This window comes from Maylandia zebra, linkage group LG16 (assembly GCF_041146795.1).
Source record: "Maylandia zebra isolate NMK-2024a linkage group LG16, Mzebra_GT3a, whole genome shotgun sequence".
Classification (NCBI taxonomy): domain Eukaryota; kingdom Metazoa; phylum Chordata; class Actinopteri; order Cichliformes; family Cichlidae; genus Maylandia; species Maylandia zebra.
In genome coordinates this window covers 26,435,733-26,450,125 of record NC_135182.1, presented here as the reverse complement: position 1 = coordinate 26,450,125, position 14,393 = coordinate 26,435,733, and the positions used below count along the sequence as shown (strand labels likewise).

At 38.3% G+C, this 14,393-nt stretch overlaps 2 protein-coding genes across 2 annotated transcripts; both read left to right on the top strand.

Moving 5' to 3' along the window:
• The first annotated feature begins 2,697 nt into the window (after nt 1–2,697).
• LOC101479733 (olfactory receptor 10A3-like) lies at nt 2,698–3,654 on the top strand. The gene has a single exon (XM_004555618.3). The coding sequence runs from the start codon at nt 2,698–2,700 to the stop codon at nt 3,652–3,654; it is 957 nt and encodes a 318-aa protein (XP_004555675.3).
• A 2,234-nt stretch (nt 3,655–5,888) lies between these two features.
• On the top strand, nt 5,889–6,824 carry LOC101479454 (olfactory receptor 4D1-like). The gene has a single exon (XM_004555617.3). It carries the CDS (start codon nt 5,889–5,891, stop codon nt 6,822–6,824), a length of 936 nt encoding a protein of 311 aa, XP_004555674.3.
• Nucleotides 6,825–14,393: the final 7,569 nt, after the last annotated feature.

Genomic DNA, 14,393 nt, shown 5'->3' with positions numbered 1-14,393 from the left:
GGTTGCTTCCTGATGTACCTAGAGTTCTGACAGATATGTCAAACATTCTATGCACCTTAGACAAGGAATATAGAGAAAAATCTAAATTTACTTTAATTATTATGCTTTAAAAAATGTAAAAGCATAATAAGGAATAAAGTGAAGGAGACTTATTGATGTTTACTTTAAGAAGCCACTCTGTGTTCTAATGTTTTACATCAGCAGGCCCAACCCCGTACCGGTCCATGAGTTTGGTACCGTGTCGCAAGAGTTCAGGCTCGAGTGTGTTAGGATGCCTGGGTCGTTGACCCAGGGTTTTGAGTTTATATATTATCTATCATTTCTATGCTTTGGTTTCTTTGTTAGAGTTATGTTTTGTCTCTGTGTAATCCTTAGTTGCTGTCTCCCCTGTCCGCTATATCCCCGTGTCCAGTCAGTGTCTGTGTCTGCCCTGGTCCCACGTCTCTGTTCCCTCTGTTGTAGTGCCTGCATGTGAGTCTGTGTCTTTTGTTCAGTCTGTGTTATGTGTTTCCCGTTTTACTTTGAAAGTCCATGTCTGATGTTAATGTGTCTGATTTTGCTTCCCCTTGTCTCGTTAGGCCTGATTTGCCCCAGCTGTGTTTCCCTCCTGTTACCCTTGCTCCCTCTGTGTATTTAAGCCCTGTGTTTCCTTGTGTCTGTGTTGCAATCTACCTATATCGTCACCTATTTTTGATGAGCCAGTTTTCAGTGAGCCTGCTCCTTTGCCTTCCTGTGCTCCTCCACCCAGGGAAGCTGCAGTCCAGCCATCTCCTGCACCTGTATCAGTTCCTCGGGTGAGGGGGGCTAGGGCCCAGTTTGTCCCTGCTCCGGTTTCCAGGTCAGCTGACCCTCCGCTCCTGCTGGAGGGTCCTGCAGCGCCGTCGCCTGCAGCGCCGTCGCCTGCAGCGCCACCACCTGCGGCTCCCACGCCATCGCCTGCAGCGCCACCCTCGTCTGGTCCAGCCTCCGAGTCTGCGCCCTCATCTGGTCTAGCCTCCGAGTCTGCGCCCTCGTCTGGTCCAGCCTCCGAGTCTTCAGCTTCGTCTGGTCCAACCTCCGTGTCTTCGCCTTCGGCGTCGCCTGACCCAGCTTCCGTGTCTTCGCCTTTGGCGTCGCCTGGTCCTGCCTCACTCCGTCTAGCTTCATCTGCGCCTGAGGTCTCTATGCTGTCTGGTCCTGCACGTCCTGTCCGGCCACTTTCCAGGCCGATGACACAGGAAACACCAGTGTGAATTTCATAGTTTTCAGGGTTTTTAAATCTGTTTTTAGTGTTATTTTTTCTATCGTTTTTATCATTAACTCGGTGTCCCTGGGTCTTTTCCCATGTGTTATGAATAAATCTTCTCGTTTTGGTACCTGTACTGGTTTTATTTTGTTGTATTTATCCGTGACACCTTAAAGGCCAGTCCGTGAAAATAACGTTGTGGATAAACTTGTCTGCTGGGAATAAAAAAAGTTGGGGACCGCTGTTTTATATTGTTTTTTGTTTTGTTTTTTAAAACTGTTTGTTGTGGTTTTATACTTATACTTGTAGTATTTTTTAGATGTTTTGTATGGCTGCTAACTTGACCACGTCTGGCTTATAAAAGAGAAGTTGGGCAATAAAGTCTCATGATCAGTACTATTCCAAGTAATCCAAGTGTTTGGAGTGGAACTGGGGTGAGCTTAGTGCAGGCTTTTTGATAACAAAATTTGCTAGCACCACAGTGCTTTTTATTTAAACCAGGAGTCATTTTACATTATTGACCACATACAACATAATTCCATCTTAAGTGAGCAGAATCAGTTCTTATTTCTCAATAACCTATAAAAACCACAAAATTGTTCCTCTTTTATAAAGCTATAAAACATAAATTACACATTTACACAAACTACACTAGGACTTCCTCTTAACACATCTCCCTTTTTCATAAGGGAGATAAGAAAAGGTGTCCTGCCCACAGTTGTAGGTCCACATATTTGATTTAGCAGATGTTTATGCTGGATGTCTTTTCTGATGAAAACTCTACACAACAGAACCACTAAACAAAGGGCCCAAATCATTTTGCATATTATTGCATTTTTTTAATTTACAATTTGGACTGGATCCCAACTTTATTTTTAAACACAGTATAGATTATACCATTCAAAAGATTCTGCAGAAAACCAACCAATCCATCCATCCATTTTCTGCTGCTTAACCTGTTAAAGCTGTACTGTGTTGTGTTGATTTTATGAATTTAGAATGCATGATTTTAAAAAAAAGTCAGATATATCTGTTAAAGAAGAATGCCATTTTCTATTGCCATTATTGTCATTGGCCCTCAAGTACACTCCCACTTTATTGCTCCTCCTCTGTGCTGCAGCTATAAATGTTAGCAGATTCTTTGGTCTCATTCAGTTGGGATGAAAGGAGCTAATTTCTGAGCTTTGGTCTTGTAAAGTATAAAACTACTCTTTGTTCTTTGCTTACTGATGCGCGCATTGTGTAACAGGTATAACAGCTGTTGAGAAGGAACATATCATAATGAGGTAGCATGCATGTCTAAAACAGATTTGAACAGAATAATAGAAACTTTGCTAAACCATCGGGATTGGGTACTCTTATTCATATCGAAAAGAATCAGAATCAAAATACTTTCATAATCCCTAAGGAAATTGGACCATTCATATCATTATTACTGATCAAACTTGTTCACTGTGCAAATTATGCAGAAAATGGGAAACTCAAGTGAGACTGTATCATTTGTGCTGGCTGCTTATGGAAATGTTGGAGCTTTAAAATACATGTATTTTAGTATAATATTGTTCTGGTATGTCTCTATATGTGTGGCCAACACAGTCCTTATTGTGGTCATACATGTGGACAGAAGACTGCATGAGCCAATGTATATACTGCTTAGCAATTTATGTGTGAACGAAATAAATGGCAGCACATCGATGTATCCTCTTTTGCTCTCACAGATGTTTTCAGACAGCCATGAAGTGACCTTGCCGTGGTGTTTTCTCCAGATGTGTTGTATGTACACAACTGCTTCTGCTGAGTTTTGCAGTTTAGCAGCAATGGCCTATGACAGATATATCTCAATCTGTCATCCATTACGCTATAATGTGATTATGAACACAGAGAGAGTGTTTATTCTAATTCTACTTGTATGGGTTTATTCATTTCTTATTTTTATATTCTCATTTTCATTCATCTTCAGTTTGACGTTCTGTGGAAATGTTGTTAATAATGTGTATTGTGACCACAAATTAATAATTCAACTTTCATGTTCAGTTTCAGTCCACAGCTTTATATCTGACATATTCTTTCTGTTACTGAGTATTTTCATACCATTCAGTCTCATTTCAGTCTCTTACATGAAGATTTTGGCAGTTTGTCGAAAAACATCCACAGAAAACAAGCAGAAAGCCGTGACTACTTGCACCCCTCAGATCGTCTCTGTGTCAAACCTGTTTGTCGGGTGTATTTTTCATGCTATCGATTCCAGTGTTTTAGCTGCTCATGTGCCAGGTGAAGTCCGTATAATTTTATCTATATATCTCCTTATTTGTCAACCAATGCTCACCCCATTTATGTATGGATTTAATTTGCCAAAGATAAGGCAATCATGTACAATGCTTGTGTTTAAGAGAAAATCAATGTCTTTGTTTAAAAAGAGACTGTTTTAGAGCATCTGTGGTGGAATAGCATTCATCAAACATATTATGGTTTGTACACATGAAGAAAATAAAATCTGATTATGTCATGTATTTACCTTTATAAAAGGCCCATTTCATTAATTCAGTTCATTTTGTTTTGTTTTGTAAAAGCTACTGTGCAACCTCTAATTTCCACTGAATTCCTGACATAATCTGCAATGGTTGATGTTACCCTCAGACAGGAAACCAAAATTTTGTTTATTACATTGTCCTTAGAATAGTTTTAGGTGCTTCTCTGCTTCAACAAAAATTATTCAAGCAATCATATAGTTATCAGGAAGTTTCAGCAGTAAATGCTGAGTTGCTCATTTGAATCAGTGAATCTGTGTTGACCCCATGCTCTACCATAAAATTATACCAACTTACAGGAAATGAGTACAAGAATTTCTTACTGGAGGAAAGAATGTGATTGTACTGTTTGGGTCATCCCCTCAGAAATGTAACCAGAGAGAAGAAGATCAAATCAGGAATAAAATAACTACATCATTTTAAACTCACTCATCAAATAGGAATTAAGAAGTGTTAATCTGAGTATTGTTAAATCTGAGTATTAATGAGTGAGACATTTAGTGGATTCATTTGTATCTGATTGCTGATGGGGTCTGTATACAGAAATCATTACACTGGTTCAGTTAATCAGAATCAGAACACTTTCTTAATCCCAGGAGAATTTATGCGGTCACAGTTGCTCCAAGACAATACGAACAGTAACTAACTAAACTAAATGAAATGATACGATATAATACAAGTTACAAAATAACAAAGTCACAAAATAGCTCAATAAATACAAATAGCTCTAATTATAAATATCCTGGTATAGTAGACAAAATTACATATATGTGGCGGACACTGAGTTGCCCCTATTACTATATTGACTTTGCAATTTTCTCTGTAAACGATGTGATATTAAGGGTGTGCGACTATCATAGTGTGTAGTGTGTTGCAGATCAGTTTGAGTCTGTTATATCTGCAACCCTCAACCTTCTGCCCCATCATGCAACAGCATAGAGAATTGTTCTGAAATATTCAGTGTAAACATAAGTGTACTTCCATGTCTGTGCTTCCTTGCCCTCCCTAACACTAAGGCAAAGAATGGCTCCACCTGGGGAGAGCAATTGGCACAAATCCATAGTCTCCTTCTCTCTGGATATTCTTTTTATAATGAAACGAGTAAAAATGAAATGAAAGCAGGGAAGCTGCTGCTGTGTGTGGATGAACAGCAACCCTGAGTATAAATAAAAGATGCTGAAATGCAGAAAAATGTCATCAGGTCTGCCATGGTCATTTACAAATACCAATTAGTGTCTCCGATAGGACATGAATTGTCTGGCATTTTGGCTAAACTAAACTCCTACTGGGAGAGTTCATTGCTGAAATTGGCACAATCAGTGACAGCTTCTTGGGGTACGATTATGAAGAAAAGTCTGGCTGATCTGAACCCGAGGGGTATTCTGTTCTTGGACTCCTTTGCAAACTACAGCTTGTCTATAACAAACATAATGCTTAAAAATAAGGGTATTCATAGATGAGCATGGCACCAGGACACATTAGGCCATAGGTTGATGATCGATTTTGTAATAGTTTCACCAAATTTGCAGCTGGATGTTCTACACTCTGGAGAACAACATGATACAAGATAATTAACAAGACCGACGAGTGTCAACCACCTCCTCTACATGGATGACATCAAGCTGTATGGCAGGTCCATACCACTAGGATCAACATGAACGATATCAGAATGTTGTTTCGACTTGGAAAGTGTAGTTGATTTTTTTTATATGAAAAGTTGAGAATGTGGAAATTCAAATCCAATTTTGGACCACTTAAGAAACATTTGAATTTCCCTTGAGAAGAATAAAAAGGTTATTATGCTCTACAATTCTGAAAACCTGTGGAATTTATGGTAGTTAAAACAAACAAAAAACTCTGCCAAAGAGGAAGAATGCCATTGTCTCTAACTCTGTCTGGACCTCAAATTTAGCCGCGCCCACCTCATTCTCCTCCTCAGTGCTGCAGCCATAAATACTAGCAAAAGAGGTTGTCTTGTTTAGTTGGGAGAAGAAGCTGAACTTATTGTTATGTATTCTTAGCATGTGAAGAATCTCTGGAATTGAATCTTGTAAAAGTATAAACCTGTTTGCTTTTTGTTTTGTGATTCCTGATGTTTGATTATTATTAGTTTGTCTTGTTCATTGTGTGACATTATGCAGAAAATAGGAAACTCAAGTGAGAGTGTATCATTTGTGCTGGCTGCTTATGGAAATGTTGGAGCTTTCAAATACCCATATTTTATCATAATATTGTTTTGGTATGTCTCTATATGTGTGGCCAACACAGTCCTTATTGTGGTTATACATGTGGACAGAAGACTGCATGAGCCAATGTATATTCTGCTCAGCAACTTATGTGTGAACGAAATAAACGCCAGCACAGCACTTTATCCTCTTTTGCTCTCACAGATGTTTTCAGATAGCCATGAAGTGACCCTGCCGTGGTGTTTTCTGCAGATGTGTTGTATGTACATAAGTGGTTCTGCTGAGTTTTGCAGTTTAACAGCTATGGCATATGACAGATATATTGCAATCTGCCATCCATTTAGCTATAATGTTATTATGAACACAGAAAGAGTGGGTATGTTGATTCTGCTTGTGTGGATTTTTTCATTTGTTAGTTTTTTACTCTCATTTTCATTCATCTTTGGTTTAAGGTTTTGTGGAAATATTATTGATAATGTATATTGTGACCACCAATTAATAATTAGACTTTCATGTTCAGTTCCAATCCAAAGCTCTATATCTATGATATTCTTTACGTTATTGAGTATTTTCATGCCATTCAATCTTATTTCAATTTCTTACCTGAAGATTTTACGAGTTTGCCGTAAAACATCCACAGAAAACAAGCAGAAAGCCGTGACTACTTGCACCCCTCAGATCGTCTCTGTGTCAAACCTATTTGTCGGGTGCATTTTTCACTCTATTGATTTCAGCCTTCTAGCTCCTCAGATACCAGATGAAGTCCGTATAATTTTGCCTATGTATCTCCTCATTTGTCAACCAATGCTCACCCCATTTATGTATGGATTTAATTTGCCAAAGATAAGGCAAGCCTGTAAGATGCTTCTGTTTAAGAGAAAATAAATCTTTGTTCAGTAAGAGACTATCTCTCTATCGACAGCATCTCTGCCGTGTAGGAAAGTAACATTCAGCAATCTTCCTATAATTTGGAGATAAGCTGATTTTATTTTCTTAATGTATTTGAATTTACAAAAGACCTATGATATTCAAATTATTTTCTTTATTTTGCTAAAGCTACTTTGCAACATCTAATTTCCTCTAAACTCCAGGGCTCCAGAGTCTCAGCTTTCAGTGCTAATAGTATTAGTCTGGCAAGCAAAGCAATTTATTAAATATACAAAGTTATATCTACATTATTTTCAAGCTGAAAACCACAGTTGACCTAACCTGTCAACTGATTCGCAATTGGTGGCATGTACAATCTCGTGGCAAAGCAAGATTCTTGGGCTCATGTCATATCCATTTCAGTCAGTTAAAATCTAAAATTTTTATCTTTGAGACATTAGTTAATTTAATCAGACTGACCTAAGATACAATGACTTTCCCCTCAAAGAAGATTTTCCCACAGTCATCAACACCATCAGAAAAATGGCAGTTAGGCTCTTTGATACATATTTAATCACTACACTGGTGAGGAGGAGAGAGGCCAGGAAACTACATTTACAATTTACATCACATACCACCTCTTACCTGATTCAGGGTTATAAGAAATAATTTTATTTAATTTTATTCTTTTTTATTTATTTTTTTGCTGTTGTTTAATATTTCATTTGTCCATTCTGAACTAACAACTGAACCGGAACAATTTAGAAATGTACAATGAAATTCGATAAACTACCTAGAAATAAAACTTAGTTAGCACACTTATTCATCAAAACATACACTTGCGTAAACAGTAAAAAAAAACTGTCAAATTAGTTCTTTCAAAAATAAAGCACTTATATAAGAAAATTGTGTAAGAAGTACTTTGTAATATATCTTGCACTGAAACCTTTGTCTAATAAAAAGACTTTTAAAAGAAAGAAAATTGTGCAGAAAAAGAAACACTAAGTTGTCTTGCACTAGATTTGTTATTAATGTATAGAATGTCTGAGTTCAGAGGAGAGTTCAGTGTGAATCTGGGATAAAAGCACTTTTCTTCTACATCATGTAGTGGTTGCTTCAATGGACCTTTAACATTTGTTGGCATTCATACAGCTGATGGGCAAGGTGAGGTGGGTCCTTTAGCATGTGGCATACTTTCTGCAGACCGTGGTCATAAGGTCAACACAGATGTAGCAAACTTGTCCACTTAAACTACGAGTTTCCTTCTTTGACAGTAACTTGTTAGATTTATTCTGAAACCAGAGTAAAACGCTAAACATCAAAATTGGTCAAATGAAATTACAAATATTAGACTTTGATATTTTTGTGTAGGCTGGCATATGAAATATTACAAACCATTCATCTTTGAATTTTAGTCAGGATCAAACCATAACAAACTGGATTCAAAATAGGAGGGATGATGAGGAATTTAATGGCTATGAAGTTCTTTAAATGCTGTGGTAGAGATGCTGAGCCAAACCTCGAGTACATGAGATCAAAAAGCAAAGCAATCGAGATATTAAGAAGACAAAATAAATGTGACACAAAAGTCTGTGTGAACTTTTTCCTGCTTGCTATGAACATGCAATGCATTCACTTTTGTTGAACCACAAGCAAGTTTGACAATTGACAAGTTCACACAGTAAAGCTTGTTTATGTTGGATACAAATAATTTAAGTGATGCTAAGCTTATAATGAGAATCTCAAAGCAGAGAGGAAGGACAGGACAGAGTGACTAACACAGCAGTCCTTTGTACAAAGATTAGAGAGTGATACTCCAGTGGTCTACATATGGTCACATATCTTTCATAAGACATTAGGAGTAAAATAGTCTGCTTTTGTGTTTAAATATAAAACAAAATCTAGAAAAAGGCATCACACATATGAGATTAGATGATTGTCAAAAGCAAATCTGGGGGGGAACCCAGCAGTCGCATAGAGTTAATACACCAAGAACACAAAAATATATACATGGGTTCATGTAGGGTTTGACCTTATAGTTAAAATAAGAGTGTTTACCATCAAAATGAAATAATAACACAATAATGTGAGAGAGAAAAGTTTGACTCTGTAGTTCACTGATGTACTGAAACCAGTCAGAGAAAACACAATTATACTAGACGTATTCATTTTGTTATCTTGATATGTAAAAACATCATTAACTATAATATTGGCACCTTTACTGTAAGTTCACTTGTTTTAGAGAGATGCAAAATTTAAGGCAGGATGTTGGAGAAAACTCCTCCTTCTACAGGATGGGCCATTTATATGGATACACCGTAATAAAATGGGAATGGTTGGTGATATTAAAGTCCTGTTTGTGGCACATTAGTATATGTGAGGGGGCAAACTCCTCAAGATGGGTGGCGACCATGGTGGCTATTTAGAAGTCGGACATCTTGGATACAACTTTTGTTTTTTCAATAGGAAGAGGGCAAAACTTGCTACAGTGTAGCACTCGCCGCATGTCACTGGAGAGTGGCATTAGTCGAACATCCCTTCGGCGGATATTAGCTACTCACAAATGGCACCCTTACAAACTCCAGCTACTGCAGCATCTCAACGAGGATGACCCAGATCGGCGCACAGAATTTGCGGAATGGGCAAAACAAAAATTGGAGCAGGACCCTCAGTTCACACAGAAGATTTTGTTCAGTGATGAGGCAAACTTTTATGTGAATGGTGAAGTTAACAAACAAAACCACCGCTATTGGTCTGACACTAACCCACATTGGATGGATCCCTTCAAGACTGTTGGAACAACAAAAGCGATGGTTTGGTGTGGTATATGGTGTACAACGATAGTGGGTCCATTCTTCATCAATGGAAACCTCAAGGCCACTGGATATTTGAAATTGCTACATGATGATGTGTTTCCTTCTTTATGCACTGAAGCTGGCACGTTCCCTGAGTTTTTCCAGCAAGATGGTGCACCACCACATTATGGGTGAAAGGTCCGAGCATTCCTAGATGAACAGTTTCCTGGAAAGTGGATTGGTCGTCATGGGCCAGTTGAATGGCCCCCAAGGTCTCCCGATCTGACCCCCTTAGACTTTTATCTTTGGGGTCATCTGAAGGCAATTGTCCACGGTGTGAAGATACGAGATGTGCACCACCTGAAACTATGGATACTGCATGCCTGTGCTGGCATTTCTCCTGGAGTGTTGGTATCAGTGTGTGAAGAGTGGGAGAAGAGGGTTGCATTGACAATCCAACACAATGGGCAACACATTGAACACATTTTATAAGTGGTGAGAAACTTGTAAATAACTCATGAAAGAATAAAGTTAGGTTGAAACCAAGCACACCGTTGTTTTTCTTGTGACATTACCAATACGTTTGATGTGTCACATGGCCCTCTTCCTATTGAAAAAAAAACCAAATTTGTATCCAAGATGGCCGACTTCTAAATGGCCACCATGGTCACCACCCATCTTGAGGAGTTTGCCCCCTCAGATATACTAATGTGCCACAAACAGGACTTTAATACCACCAACCATTCCCATTTTATTACGGTGTATCCATATAACTGGCCCACCCTGTACAGGGAGTGCAGAATTATTAGGCAAGTTGTATTTTTGAGGAATAATTTTATTATTGAACAACAACCATGTTCTCAATTAACCCAAAAAACTCATTAATATCAAAGCTGAATGTTTTTGAAAGTAGTTTTTAGTTTGTTTTTAGTTTTAGCTATTTTAGGGGGATATCTGTGTGTGCAGGTGACTATTACTGTGCATAATTATTAGGCAACTTAACAAAAAACAAATATATACCCATTTCAATTATTTATTTTTACCAGTGAAACCAATATAACATCTCCACATTCACAAATATACATTTCTGACATTCAAAAACAAAACAAAAACAAATCAGTGACCAATATAGCCACCTTTCTTTGCAAGGACACTCAAAAGCCTGCCATCCATGGATTCTGTCAGTGTTTTGATCTGTTCACCATCAACATTGCGTGCAGCAGCAACCACAGCCTCCCAGACACTGTTCAGAAAGGTGTACTGTTTTCCCTCCTTGTAAATCTCACATTTGATGATGGACCACAAGTTCTCAATGGGGTTCAGATCAGGTGAACAAGGAGGCCATGTCATTAGTTTTTCTTCTTTTATACCCTTTCTGTGGAGTACTGTGGAGGACGCGTGTGATGGAGCATTGTCCTGCATGAAAATCATGTTTTTCTTGAAGGATGCAGACTTCTTCCTGTACCACTGCTTGAAGAAGGTGTCTTCCAGAAACTGGCAGTAGGACTGGGAGTTGAGCTTGACTCCATCCTCAACCTGAAAAGGCCCCACAAGCTCATCTTTGATGATACCAGCCCAAACCAGTACTCCACCTCCACCTTGCTGGCGTCTGAGTCGGACTGGAGCTCTCTGCCCTTTACCAATCCAGCCACGGGCCCATCCATCTGGCCCATCAAGACTCACTCTCATTTCATCAGTCCATAAAACCTTAGAAAAACCAGTCTTCAGATATTTCTTGGCCCAGTCTTGACGTTTCAGCTTGTGTGTCTTGTTCAGTGGTGGTCGTCTTTCAGCCTTTCTTACCTTGGCCATGTCTCTGAGTATTGCACACCTTGTGCTTTTGGGCACTCCAGTGATGTTGCAGCTCTGAAATTTGGCCAAACTGGTGGCAAGTGGCATCTTGGCAGCTGCACGCTTGACTTTTCTCAGTTCATGGGCAGTTATTTTGCGCCTTGGTTTTTCCACACGCTTCTTGCGACGCTGTTGACTATTTTGAATGAAACGCTTGATTGTTCGATGATCACGCTTCAGAAGCTTTGCAATTTTGAGACTGCTGCATCCCTCTGCAAGATATCTCACTATTTTTGACTTTTCTGAGCCTGTCAAGTCCTTCTTTTGACCCATTTTGCCAAAGGAAAGGACGTTGCCTAATAATTATGCACACCTGATATAGGGTGTTGATGTCATTAGACCACACCCCTTCTCATTACAGAGATGCACATCACCTAATATGCTTAATTGGTAGTAGGCTTTCGAGCCTATACAAGTAAGACAACATGCATGAAGAGGATGATGTGGACAAAATACTAATTTGCCTAATAATTCTGCACTCCCTGTATATTGCTGCCATGTCACTAGCTGACAGTTCAAAGGTTTTAAAATTCATACAGTTTAGGAATTCTATATTTCTATTTCTTTATTTTCTACCACAGTCAAAGGAAAGCAATCTTATCCTGTCTTTAGCCTACAATACTTTTGAAGGAGCAAATTAATGTTTCTCTCTGAGAAAGAAAATTAACAACATTTATCGAGAATAAAAAGTCTCTTTTTTAAAAAAAATGGGAAAAGTGTGCCATTTTAATAATTGTTCATTAAGGGATGGATTCTTACATGAGGAAATCAGACAACAGTTTGATAAATATATTACATTAATTTTATAAAAAGAATTTGCATTTTTGTTTAAAAAATGTCCCTTTGAAAAATTATTTCAAATGATAAAATGCTTTTACTACTTTAGCAATGTATTTGGGATCCTTGTTTTACTGAAAAATGAAGATGTTGCCAAACATTCCCTGTGCAACCTCCCCACTGATGCCCCACAGACTTTATGTAAACGTTTGACAGCTTCTGGGTCTGAAAGTGAAGTGCCTTAAACCTGTATTCTTTTAAATGGCCCCTGGAGGATGACGTCAAGGTCAAGTTCGTGCCCATCAAGTTTCAACATTGTAGCAACATTTACCCGTAATGAAACTCTTAGACTCGTGTTCCCCAACCCTGCATGAACATATAGTTTACAGGTATTTTTAAAAACAACAACAACAACAATAATAATAATAATAATAATAATAATAATAATAATAATAATAATAATAATAATACTTATAATAGTATTAAAATGTAATAAAATAATAAAAGTGTTAAAATGTTAAGAGAATTTAAAACAAATAGTTTAGTATTTACAGTTTGTGTAAAACTGTGCAGTGAGGATTTAAGTGGTTTGAAGTGACAGTGGGTAGAGTCCAGCAGTTGTAGTGAGTGTGTGATGGTGTGTGCAGAATGTCAGCAAGCCTGATGGCTTGTGTGTAGAAACTGTCTCTATGTCTGCTAGTGTTTCTGAATGCTCCTGAACTGACTGCCGGATGGCAGGAGTGTGAAAAGTCTGGGGCTGGGGTGGCTGGGATCAGAGAGAATCTGTTGCATCTTCCTCATGCATTGCTGTCTATAGAGATCCTGCATGGCTGGCCGTTCAGTCCTGGCGATCCACTGAGCTGATCTCACCACCCTCTGCAGAGCTTTGCGGTCCAGAGCGTTACAGCTGCCATACCAGGTGGTGATGCAGCTAGTCAGAATATTTTCAATGGTGCAACAGTAGACGTTTGAGTATTCTGGAGTTCATTCTGAGTCTTCTCAGGCGCCGTAGAAAACATCTTGCTTTTGTGATAACACCTCGCTGATGTTGATGCCTAGGAATCTGAAGCAGCTGACTCTCTCCATCTCTCCTCCTCTCTCCATGTCTGTGGTTCCAAAAAGACAGCTGGTAAAACTAAAATGTAGTGCTAAGGTTGCCCATTTGATGTTTTGCTCTATGCTGGCCTCTCTCTCATATAATAATAATAATAATAATAATAATAATATTAATGGATTACATTTATATAGCGCTTTTCAAGACCCTCAAAGCACTTTACAATTCCACTATTCATTCACGCTCACATTCACACACTGGTGGAGGCCAGCTACAGTTGTAGCCACAGCTGCCCTGGGGCAGACTGACAGAAGACTGGCGAGGCTGCCATATCGCGCCATCGCCAGTCAGAACTTTTTTTGTGTTGATTTGCATTAACTCAAAAAAACTTTTTATAGTAACTATATTTTATGATGCTCTTTAGTTTTGTAGTTGTTTTATCAATGAATTATCAATCATTTCTTTGCTTTTTGGTCTACTTTATTCTGTAAAAGTTACATAAGATTGGGGAACTTTTTTCATTAAATATCTCCGGTAAGGAGATATTTCTCCATTATAGACTATTATCTCTCACTTGGGTCCTCACATGTAAGCATCTTAAGGTTTTCTAATTAGTCAGTGACAAATATTTGTCTATTTCAATGTTACTGGCTGTTTACAAGGTGGGAATAATTTCATTTATGAAATAAGCTCTAGTATACATAGTTTTGACTGTTATTTTCAGTAAAGATGAGTGTTGTACACATTGACCTGAGGTTTATTTGAATACAAATATATTTAAAAATAACAAATGCCCACAGAAAATATTTTTCTTTGTTCCTTAGTGCCTGATGTTAGTGGACTTCGAGCAGAGAGTTTAGCCCACAGTTACATCAGCCTGGAGACTGCTGCTCCCTGAGCATCACAAACACAATTAATGTCCTGGGGATAAAGGAGTGCCCTGGACTAATGACCCTGAGGCCTAATCATCATGTTTACTTGATAATCTTTTAGTATATTTTTATCTTCTGTTAGAAATAACATGCTAATCACATGTGCATGGAGTTGTTGTGAAAGAAAGGTCTCCAGAAAGATTGTTTGTTTTATTTCAACATATACACACAAATCAGT

Bases quoted from the DNA above. Each gene is read 5' to 3' on its own strand.
- LOC101479733 (XM_004555618.3), top strand. From the start codon at position 2,698: ATGGGAAACTCAAGTGAGACTGTATCATTTGTGCTGGCTGCTTATGGA.
- LOC101479454 (XM_004555617.3), top strand. From the start codon at position 5,889: ATGCAGAAAATAGGAAACTCAAGTGAGAGTGTATCATTTGTGCTGGCT.